Source organism: Stegodyphus dumicola, chromosome 8, assembly GCF_044657685.1.
Source record: "Stegodyphus dumicola isolate Sdum_Otavi_A_Nest chromosome 8, ASM4465768v1".
NCBI classification, from domain to species: Eukaryota; Metazoa; Arthropoda; class Arachnida; order Araneae; family Eresidae; genus Stegodyphus; species Stegodyphus dumicola.
Window position 1 is genome coordinate 87,898,264 of NC_140775.1, and position 12,173 is coordinate 87,910,436.

The 12,173-nt window shown below is 33.7% G+C and overlaps 1 protein-coding gene across 5 annotated transcripts in view; it reads left to right on the forward strand.

Moving 5' to 3' along the window:
* Positions 1–5,781, forward strand: part of LOC118185771 (putative inorganic phosphate cotransporter) — a 90,883-nt gene extending 85,102 nt beyond the window's left edge. For all 5 annotated transcript variants that reach the window (XM_035355680.2, XM_035355679.2, XM_035355677.2 and 2 more), the window contains exons 9-10: positions 1,853–1,938; positions 3,551–5,781. In XM_035355680.2, coding sequence (XP_035211571.1) covers positions 1,853–1,938; positions 3,551–3,808 — 344 coding nt within the window. In that variant the 3' untranslated portion in view covers positions 3,809–5,781. The remainder of the gene's footprint in view (positions 1–1,852; positions 1,939–3,550) is intronic.
* The last annotated feature ends 6,392 nt before the right edge of the window (positions 5,782–12,173 follow it).

Below are 12,173 nucleotides of genomic sequence, written 5' to 3' on the forward strand. Positions count from 1 at the left end.
AACTTAAAAAGGCCCCTTTGGGCGTAATGTAAAATCTGAGAGCTTTCAGTTTTTTTAGTCCAAAGGGGCCAATTTGCCCCATTTTGCGTTGATTCATTATAAATGTCGGTTCATTTTTCAAATTGTTGCCACCAAATATTACCGCCCTGTGTTATATTTAAAGTATTTAAATGAGGAACAATCTGCATAAATGTATGTACGTTTCTCGCGTTGTGATAAAACAACGGTACCTAGAGCCATCCAGTTTTGAATAACGTAATCTTCCCCCGAATATGGATATCTGGAAGCTCTAATTTGGAATTCGAAATTTGTTTTATTATCGTTTGCATATTTTGTAAAGCATTTATGAGTTTTTGATTAAGAAACTCAACGATTTCAAAGCAAGAGATGGCAACACTGAGCGAAAAAAAAAAGAAGAAAAAAAACATTTTTATCTCCAGCGGGCGATACTATGTATGGGAAATTCTAAAGATGTTCTTATTTTAAAATTATTTTGCGATATTGCTGTTGATTTACTAAATATCATGTTCTTCGAACTTTTATGGCTTAAGTTCGAAGAACATGATATTTAGTAAATAAATGTAACACACTTAACATTAAAAAAACACCCCTTTAGACTTAATGTAAAAAAAAAAAAAAAAATGTAATTTTTTTTTTTTTTTTTTTTTTTTTTTGTTTAATTATTTTTTTACTTTTGTTTTATTTGTTTGTTATAAGGTCTTTAATTTTAGCGATGAATAATTAAATTTTCTATATTTCTAAAATTTATACAGTTCTCAGGATTTTGGGAAAATCTCGGACAGCAAAATAACTGCAAATTCCACAATCATTACAATCGAAGCGCAGGGTCTCACCCGCAACAGCTCAACCCCAATGTTTTTCTGCTGCTATAATACCGGTTTCAATGTATGCAGGATCAATGGGAAATGTCAAATAAAATCCAACACTTATCATGACATTCTTACTGTTAAGGAATGGAGCTCAGAAACATAGTTTTGATTTGTTTATGAGTTCCTCTTTCTGTACAAACCTTTACTGTTTGATTATAAAATAAGTTTTAATGGTTCTTGAAGAGTGGATTGGGCCATTTATACTTTAGCATAAGTTGTGTGCCGGTGTTATGATTTTAACTACGCTCCTCTGGCGTTAGAAAAAATTATTTACTTGACTTTCGCCTAGGAAAGTAATGGCAAATATTAATTTTTCTATTACTGCTGTAAGCATTGCTCTGTGAGTCATTACTGTTACTGTTCAACAGAAGATGTTGTAATCACTAGACTAGTACGTGTAACGAGTCTCTGAATAATTGCCCGACAAGTCTAGAATTTTGTCATAAATGAAGAAGGATAGAACTGCGAACAAAAAGAATTTGGCAACTTCGTTAAATGCCTGTTCTTTCTTCGAGACTCCCAACGGCATGCCAGCAATAAGAATTTCTCATATGTATTCTCTTCCTTCTTTCTCTTTTTCCCCCTAGAACTAGATAATCTAATCAAAAATCAATGTTAACAGTCTCAAAAATTTTAAGTATTGAAATTCTTAGGTGAAAACCTGTTTTCTCACCTGACGTCTTATCTGCATGCTTTTGTAAGTAGAAATATGCTTAAGATATCTCATTTGCTAACTGAATTTCCTCATTGAAGGTGGCAATATGTTTTATTCAGGAAAATCCCCGGATGAGTCCGCTGTTTAAGAATCTGTATTGTGAATACTGCTATGACACTGATATGTTAATATACTTTAATATATACAAGTAGTAATAGAATATTGATATGTTCACATTCAGATTTATTAAAATAACATACTGATAAACAACGTAATGGTAATACAATTTTTCTTTATGTTCGCTTAGGTACACTCATGGGCATAACAAACTGTTTTGCAAATTTGGCGGGTTTTTTAGCACCTGCCTATGTTGGATACATTACACACGAAGGGGTAAGAGTATTTTTTAACGTTTAATAAATAATAATAATGATTATGATTATAAATAAATTAATTTAAATATTATAACAGATAGTTTTGAATTACGTTAGATAAAAATTTTTAAAAATTTGCTTTGAATTCCAGTCGTTCTTGACGATGTTTGTTTTGCAATTATGCTTGACCAAATATATATGCCGATGTTAAATATGTAATTTTTAAACTAGTCAATTTGTGATTAACTTTACATATTCGTTGATATGAAATTTGATAGTTAATGTCCATTTCATTAGCATGATTTGTTTTATATATTTTTTAATATTATTCTATAGTATAGTCGAATTGCAACACAGTGTGACATAGTACTAAAAATAATTAAATGTCCTGAAAAATTATATGAAAAGTCATTATGTCCTCAAAAATTATAAAATTATGAGAATTCCTTATCTATAAAAATTTTTATTTGTGTATTCGAATGCCGGATAAAACTTTATAATCAGTATTTTGTTTTTAATTTTGTAATTTTATATAATTTTAAATATATATTCTTATGTTTATTTCTTTATATTTAGATTAAATCAGAATCTAGAGCTTTAATAGAAATTATTAAGTAGGAATAATAAGTGATAAATACTCCAAAACAAAAGACTATTACTAGACACATTTAATTTTCTCACTTGCAAATTGCTCTATAATAACTGAAAACCAATAAATGTTTATCCCTCACTGATAACAAATTAAGTAACTCTCAGTGTCAGTGCATTGAATTGCCTGACGAATGCAATATTGTATAGAACATGCTGCGAACTCTGGTGTTAGTTCTGTGGAGTTTTTTTAGTGCAGATAATGATGTGCCGCCTGTACTCCAGTGGAATCTAATGCACAAGTAGTTGTGTTTGAGGTGCAGGAAATATCATCCGAAGAAAGTAAGGTGAGCAGTAGCATTTCTGCCATACCCGACAGTAAGTGTTACACGCCTTAAGCACTTTAGAACGTTTTACTGCACACAACCCCCGCTAGTTTGACCGAAGCCATGAGTACAGTTAGCCATACAGTTACCAGGCATTTTCGTTTCCATAACCGACAGTGCAATATAAAGCAGTTTAACAAAATATTTGTAAGTACGTTTTTTCAAATTACAGCACAATAACTCATGTAGAGTTTTCGATGATTATATACAGAATTTGCTGTAGTACGCATGGACCCGCATTAAATGATTAATATATAGAAAAACTATTCCAAAAATAAAATTTGAGTTCCCAGTCAATGCAAATTTTTTTTAAACACAAACTCTTGATTTTTCGGTCCCTTGGGTTTCGTGTTAACAAGGGTTTACTGTATTGTCAATCAAAATAGAGATGGAACTTATTCAAACAATAGTCTTGAGCTTTGTCAAAATTAAATAGTCTAATTATTCTGATAATTTTATTGAAATATGAATGCTAATTAAACTGGAATGCGTGTTAAAACTTTAAAATTTTTATTCATTTGATTTGTCTTTCATAAATGCAGAAAAAGTGTACTATTATAAAAAAAAGTTCACTTAAAAATTCTGATTGAATAAGTCAATAATTATGTTCTTAGAAATATGCAATTTAATTTTATTTTCTTTCTTTTTTTTTTTCAGCAATCTGTAAAAAATTGGGGAATAGTTTTTCTTACAGCAGCAGCGGTCTATTTCTGCTCAGGACTGCTGTATGATTTTTTCTGTTCTGCTGAATTACAGCCATGGGGCCGGTCTCAAGAATCCGAAGCGTCTGAACAAGGTGACAATAAAAGTCAGTGTAAAAAACCGTCCATAGAAAATGTTTCAACGTGGGCACAACCATCGGAAATGCATAAGCAAGTTGACAGCATTAAACGGAATACAAAACTTCCTGCATAGAAGTTCTTAGCTTTGGGATTTATGAAAGTCGGGAAGCCAAATCCTCAGCTTACCGTAGTGGTTTAAAGCAGATGAAGAGATAAACTGGACTGAGCGTGTTGGAAAAAAAGCGTCTAGCGATGCATATTCGTAACAGATGCTTTTCGTGACAGAAATGTAATACATATTCCTAACAGGAAACTCACTCAAATGTATTGCATTAAATATAAAGGTCATTTCGTATTTATTTCCATCAACAAAATTGTACTGAGGAAAAAAGGAATTCCAAGTGTCATCAAGGAGCTTTTATAGGTTCATCGCAGTATTTAATCCATCGGTAAGCTAGAGGAGATAAATCCACCACCAATAATTTTGTTTTGCTAGAATGCTCAAATGAAATGTATTGCACATATTTAAAATTTCTAAAAGAACTGTGAAAGTGAAATGAAATACATGATCACTAGAATATCAAAACGGAATTTTAAGCGGCAATATTTGCTGTGTAATCTATTGTTAATGTACACCTTACCAAAAAAAAAAAAAAAAAAAAAAAAAAAAAAAAAAAAAAAGAGAGAGAGAGAGAGAGACAGTTCTATACCTCTCCCTTTATTGGGCCGACTGGCGAAATCTAACTCGCATTTTTTATGTCTCGAAAGCGCGACTTAGGATACATATTAAGTTTATGAATAGCAATTGTTCTAACATCTGTATTCTGAGACAAAATCGGACTTTAAAATGACATACCGATTTTTTTGCCATATTTCGATTTTACGACTCAAATTATGCCCAGGTGCCAAGTTTTGTAAAAAATCGCACGAGTAGTTTTTAAAAAATTAACTCTCAAAATTTTAGCTCCTCAATGTTAATTGAATTTGGTATATATTTAATAATATCTCTTTTTCTGTTAAACTGACTTCCTTCCTTCTTTCTCATTTAGAAATTTAGGTTCAGTCTATATAAAAATCGCAGCTATTTGCCGATTTGTTTTTAAAATTTGTATTTTTTAGTGATTTTTATAAATTTTTCGAAAAACGTTTTGAATTATAACCAATCAAATTTTTACCATCAACTAAAAGTAGATGTATTTCTAGGCACACCTGCAAAAAATTAGAGTTCTTATTCAAACTGTCCAATATTAGAGTTTTTATTCAAAATTTAAAGATCTACGTGAATTTATTTCTTGGCCAGGTTTGAAATTTGGCACTTTTTTTTATAAGCGGTAATAACGCCAAAAGTGTTTTACGCACTTTGTTAAAATTAATTGAAAGTATGAACGATGCACCTTTTTTCCGCTCGTGCACAAAGAAAAAGGGGAAAGGAAAATAGGTTACTATAAATTCAGAATTTCACCAAGTGAATTATTCTTCGCCAAATTGAAAAAAAATGCACCAAAATTAGTTTGTAAATTTTTAGGTAAGTTTCTCACCAGATTTTACAAAATTTAATATTTGGGAATAATTTGAGTCATAGAATCGAAATATGGAAAAAAATTCAGCATGCCATTTCTGAAAAGTTCGACTTTGTATCAAAATATCTATGTTAGAATAATACTATATATAAATTTAATATATATCCTAAGTCATGCTTTCGAGGCATGAAAAACGCAAAATTTCTTCAACCGGCCCATTAAAGCGAGAGATATATAACTGTCTTTTTGTGTGTGTGTGTGTGTGTGTGTGTGTGTGCAAGGCGTATAGTGGATTGTACTTTTCCAGTAATATTACTTCTAAGGTGTATACTGGATTGTACTTTTTTAGTAAATTTACTTCTATTATTATTATTTAGTAATTATTCTTACTTCAAAGGAAAAAATAACATGGTGAATTATTTATTGCGTACAATAAAATAGCATTTTTTTTCAAATACTTTGAATTCTAAATCAAGTACCCTGGTGTAAAAAAGTCTTGATTTATGTGAAATTTTTATATTTGATCAAGTGTTGAAATCTTCTGATACTTTTGCAACACCCAATAAATTTCAGTTTTCACTGCTTATTCAATAATTTTTTTTTCAATATAACCTGAAATGAATTCAGTGAAAAATTGTTGTGAGACATATATTTACTATACGTAGTACTATTCAATGTCTTTTACATGAAGACATACAATAATTAGATTACTTACAGAACCAGGAGAGAAAGTTTTTTTAGATAAAAGCAATTAGGAAATTTTCGGGAAACTTACCGCTTGCGGTTTTTAGTTCTGGGTGCTGAGTTGAAACACAAGTTAAGTTTCTTCCCCGGCAATGCTATTCTAATGGTTCCAGTGTTAAAATTAGAAGCTCCCATTTCTTTCTCATTTCCTTATTCGATACGTATAGACCCATCGAAGAAACTCAACCACTCTTTGCCACACGAAATGTTTAAAAGATGTTCTTCGGACAGTTCGATTAATTGTTTATCTCATTTCTTAAAACATAACTGTTGGTTTTTTCGAAAGAATATCCTCTAACCTGCGGAATCATGAAAACAATTACTAGATAAGGCACTACAAAACGATCTTTTTACGACACACATGGACCATTCCAAGGTAGTTGTTGTTTTGAACTGAGTCCTCTTCGTCCAATCGGGTTCCACAACATCACCTTGTCTCCTTCATTGAATCGATGTACAGCAGCTCTCGTGTCGTATCGGGTCTTCACCTTTTCCGTCGCCACGTTGACTTGCTCTTGCATCAATTCAAACCGTCCTGGAGATCTTGGACATGTTCTTCAGGCGATGAAGGTACATCCGGAGGGCTGCCAAACAAGACATCACGTGGAAGTCGAGAGTTACGACCGATGAGCATCTGGCAATGAGAATAGCCGGTAGTCGGATGTTTCTCGTTCGTCCTAGTATAATTTCGGCAGCTTTTTGAGCAGGGTCTTCTGGACAAGGAGCTGGCGTTTACAAGTGAGGATCCTTTCTGATGATATATGATTATATCCTCTGATGCTGAAAGCAGTTTGTTGTTTTTGAAGTCCAAGGAAAAATCGCCGTATTTCCTTAAAAAGTCCCATCTGAGTATGCAGGGATCTGTAATATAAGCCACGTATGCCATGTGATAGTAGGCGGAACTTCCAAACCTGATGTTAACGTTTAATTTCCCATCTATCGAGATTTTATCACCAGAGGCAATCTGGAGGGTAACACTGGATGGCTTCCAATTGATTTTGTCTTTAAACTATTGAACTAAATCTTTCCGAATGATGGTAACATTAGCTCCTGTGTCAATGATCATATTGCAAGGAACTCCATCAATATGTCCATTAATGGACAGTCCGTTACCGTTGCCACTCACTGTAGAAATCTTGAGCGCTTTAAAACAACGTTTTTCGTTATCTGGCAACCTCGGTTCCTTGATATGTACATTAATTTGTTTCCTGTGTCGTTGCTGAGAAATGGTGCAATTTCTGTGCTCTGGGGAGGTTTCTGCAGTTCCTTCGCACATGGCCCTCAGTTCCGCAGTTCCAGCACTTTGGTTTCTTGTCACTCCTTTTCCGTCCCATGGCATTTAATTGTCTGTTTAACTTGTGTGTCTTATTTTCCGCGCTCTGAGGTGTTCTGCAATTCCTTCGTAAGTGTCCTTAAACACCGCAGTTCCAGCACTTTAGTGTCGGTTTCGTTTCCTCAATATTCCGTCTCAAGGCATTCACTGGTCTTGTCAAATCATCTGTTTTATTTTCCGTGTCCTGGAGTGTTCTGCAATTCCGTCGTATGTGGCCTTCAGCACCACAGTTCCAGCACTTTACGGTCGATTTCTTATCACCAGTATTCCGTCTCAAGACATTCAGTTGTCTAGTTAAATCGTCTAGATGAGCAGTGACTTGATCCACTGGCTCCTGGACTTGAGCAGCTCTGATTGGGTGGCGGTCTCTACGAGTTGCTTGCTGGCCTGCCTCGAATTTTATGGCGTACACTAGAGCGCTTTTTACGTCCTTGACATCCACCATTCTCAACGCTTTCTGTATTTCGGGATCCCGGATGTCGTCGATAAAGTATTGCAGGGACAGGATATCCCTTGTTTCTGTCAGGCAATCCAAAAAGGCGAGGTGAGATAGCCTTTCAACATCCGTGGGGAGCTCCTGGAGTGTTTCCGTTGGCTTCTGTTGACGGGATTTTAATTGAAATCTGCTGTAGTCTTACACTTCTCCCCAAAGCGGAGCTCCAATGCGCCGGTCAGAGCTTCGAAAAGGTCAGAGCCTTTGGTTTTCCGGCAGAATATTCGCAGCGTCTGCTCCCAAAGAAACGGCGAGATGACAGGCTTTAGCTTGGGAATCCCATCCGTTCGCTTCAGCCACTATTGCAAATTGTGTTTTATACGCTTTCCAAGAGGTCTTCCCATCATAAGTAGATAGCTTCAGGAGGGATGAGTAGGCATAGGTAAAAACGTTGAAATCATCAGAATTGCTTCCTGCCGTCGCTACGAACTTCTTTAAAGTATCAACTTTTTTTCGCAACTGCTGAAACCCTATCATCAATTTATTGTTCGACGGCAGAAACTCTCTCTTCTATATATTTTATTACAGAAGAAACTCTTTCTTCTTTTAGAGAAGAAACTTTTTCTTCAATTTTTCCGATCTTTTTTTTTTTTTCAACAGCGTCTATTCTGTCTTCCATAGCCTCGAATTTATTTTCTATTATGCAGGTAATTTTTCTTTTCATTTTCTCTTCACCTGCTTTAATCTTTCCTTAAACGGCTTTCATCTCTTTTCTTAACTGATTCTTCCACCTTTTCTGACGAGATTTCGTCTCTTCTTTCACGGAGTTAACGGCCCCTTCCATCTTTCTTTAACTAATTTCATCTTATCTCTAACAGAATCTTTCATCACTTCTTTAAATGCACTAAAGGCTGCCATGCGTTGCCTTAATTGCTCTTTCATCGCTCTTGCAATTGGCACCCAAAACCCAAATCCTGACACCAAAAATCGTTATGAATTGAATGCAGAAGTCCAATGAAAAGAGAATAAAAATTTTTATTATCGCAACAAATTAAACAAAATGCTTAAAGTTCTTCAGATATTCGTACAATATCCCAAAATCTCCCAGTAGTTATCTTTTAAACTACTAAAAATGTTCAACAGAACTTAATTCAAAACAGAGAAATGTAGAGAAAGCTAATCCAATTTCACCGCGAATTAGCTACATTTAACAACAGCAGTTTTCTAAACAAACTCATAAAACAACTAACTGAATTGAGAGGTTTTTCCTACTTTTATAAGCTTTTTAAATCACGCACCAGCACATTCTGTTATTTTTCGATTTTTCCCGAAAAGCAAAAGCCTACAATTACGAGATATCTATTTATCAAACGCGCGTGCTCCTGTATTTCTCATTTTTCCGGCGTAGCTTTCTCTTCAAATAAGTCGCGTACAGCACTGCACGGGGAAATGAAACAATTTAGTAACAATTCTATTAAAAACAGAAATTTAAATAAATCAATACAAAACCGTAACAATATTTTCGGGAACAATGCAACAGGGGAAGTTATACTAATGGGATCGAAGATTCGATGAGCAGCAGAAAGTATAATTTTCTTGTAACTTTTTCTACACAAAGCTCTCTCAAACTAGTCACACTGATACCTAACGTATATGCATGTTTATTCCACTGCATCCCCAACACATTTGCAACGGGAAATTTGCACATTTGCAGCTTAAGTCACATTTTATAACATTGGTTGCAACTTTAATGAAAAGCTTTAATTCTTATTCGTTCAGCACATTTGTTGCACAGTTATCCACATAGAAACTTTTCATCAATAATTTTAACACATTCTCTGGGTATTCCATATCTTTCCGGTCACTTTGCAAAAGACATAGAATCACAATTCCAAGCAAGAAAAGGCTACAAGAGACACCAAACACTACATGGCGATGTTGGAAGTGCTTCAGTTGGCCATTTTCTCCAATCCGCAAAAACCTGTATAAACCTGTAAAAACCTGTAGTCTTTATCTGAAGATGAAATACAAATTTGTAGAAAAGCTTTGCGAATGTCGGCTATAACACCAAGTTTTTTTCAAACCGGAAACGAACCTTTTAGTTCCAGATGGTTTTCTGTGATTAACTTTCCCGCAATATCTGCTCCGATGAGAACTTTAATCGGACCATCTAAATCTTCTGTTAGATGAATGCCATGGTGTCTAAGTTCTTTAAAGTGTGGCCCTCGCTTGTTAGCTAATATTGTGTCACAAATAATTGCTTGTCAAAGTCCTTCAAAATGGCAACTATAGTCCTCCGTTCAGCTTGACAAGTATATCGTGAACACATCATGCTTGTAGGTTGACGTATTGGAGCCACCGAACAGGGCATACTGTAGATACTCTTTTGGTTTGTAACCGTACTTCATTTCTTCCGCAGTTGTTTTGAGAATATACGATCGCTGAGAGCCAGAATCTATTATTGCTCAAACTTTAAGTTTAATATTGTTGCGTGTGTACGGATTCGTAATGGATTGAATGCATAAGTCTGATGGAAAGTTAATAAAATTTATTCTAATCACAAGAAATAAAACATAAAGCTGAAATTTTTCCTTACAGATATTCGTACAATGCAGGACTTAAAAGAGAAGGGCTCATAGAGCTTTTCCCTCTGAAACAGGCATTGGGGAGTGATGACGTAGCCATTATGACACTAAGCGCGGAGATACAATTGACAACATAGAAATTAGCGTTTTAAATCTGAAGAACCAGCGTTTAAAATGAGCTGTGCGTGAAAGATAGCTATAATTTAGAAGAGGCAATGTTACTTCAGTATACATTTTACACTGAGCATTAAAAAATTTAATAGTACTTACTCAATTTTAAAATAACAGATAAAATGCGCTACTCTTAGCATAAAGTTCCTTTTTTTTAATTAGCAGGGTTTTTTTTTTTTTTTTTTTTTTTTTTTTTTTTTTTTTTTTAATGCCTGTTTATTTCTAATCATTTCTTTATCTGCATGTTAGCTAAGAGAACTGTACTACTGCTTCTAAGATAACTATAATAACAGCTATTTAAAATTAATCAAAAAACAACCTTAAATTGGCATAGTTTTCAAACTTTCTGCTAATCTAAGTTTGAGTTTCAACCTAATTGTAAATTTTACATTGGCATATTTTTCACCCAATTCAATATAATAACATATATTTTTTTAATAATTTTGTAACTTAGGCTTACATCAATATTACATTTAAATAAATGCATGTAAGATTGTTATCTTAATTTAGACAAAACAACTTTACTCACAGTACCTAAAAAATTATTTAATTTTTCAAAAGTGGGGGTTAAGGAGGCAGGTTTTCTTATGCCAATTACTTTAATGTTATACTATTATATTTTATCTAGAATGCTTAGCTAGCACAAAATCGAATCAATAATAACACAGGATACAATAAAAATAACTTTAACAATAACTTAACAAAATTAGTTCTCATTTGAAATATGCTTTACGCTATTAACTTCTAAAATGTCATCTAAAAATATTTCAAATCAAAACATATTATATATGCTTACTTGTACAGTCACAATGCAACTAAAAGTTGTTGAAATATTATTTATTGGCTACCACATTCGAAGCAATCCACTATTTTGCCTTTTGGGATGCTTTACTTTGGGAAAAAACATATGCATTTCTATCTAAGAAACGTATTCTGCAGAGCTCTTATGACACTGCAACGTGAGATATCTTCACTAGTCCACCTGATTTTTTCCTTCTTTTCTAGCAATGCGTTAATCTGCGTCTTTGTAAAAATATGCTTTAGACGTTTTTCCAAATTTTCCGATCTGTGCTGTTTTTTCCTAAAGTTCGCTGTTTGGGATTTTAATTTCTGAATTTCCGTTAAAAATTTCTTTCTAGATGTCGCCACCTTCTTTGTCACTGAGCAAACATGCTATAAAATTTTTCTTTTCTCTATTTTTCAATATTTTATTACAATTTTCTAAGGATATTATTTTGTTCTTCAAATTATCAATACATTCTTGTTTATCTTTACACTTAGGTCATTCAGGGATATTGTCACTTAGGGCATTGTCACTTGTGAATTTTATTTCAAAATCATGCACATTTGATTTATTATAGTCAGCTTCAATTTCGTTCTCGGCTTCAAAATAATTTTTTTTGGACTTAATTCGTGCAGTCTTTCAAAAGCACTCTGCATTAGTTTTCTTTTCAAATGTCTCCGATTTCTTGGTGTTATTTCGTTTACTGCACACGATAAATTTACTTTCGGCACAGTATTGCATTTCAACAGTTTCTTTTGCGGCGATCTAAACAAGCGATTTCTCATGTCATCTTCATAATAACTGCACAGAAAATGTTCGCCGCAAATTCCTGCGTTTTTCACATTAATAGAATCCTGTCTTCGACATTTATGTATCCATTCTTTCGACAAAAGCAAATTGTCCTTTGGGGAAGCATGAAATACAACAT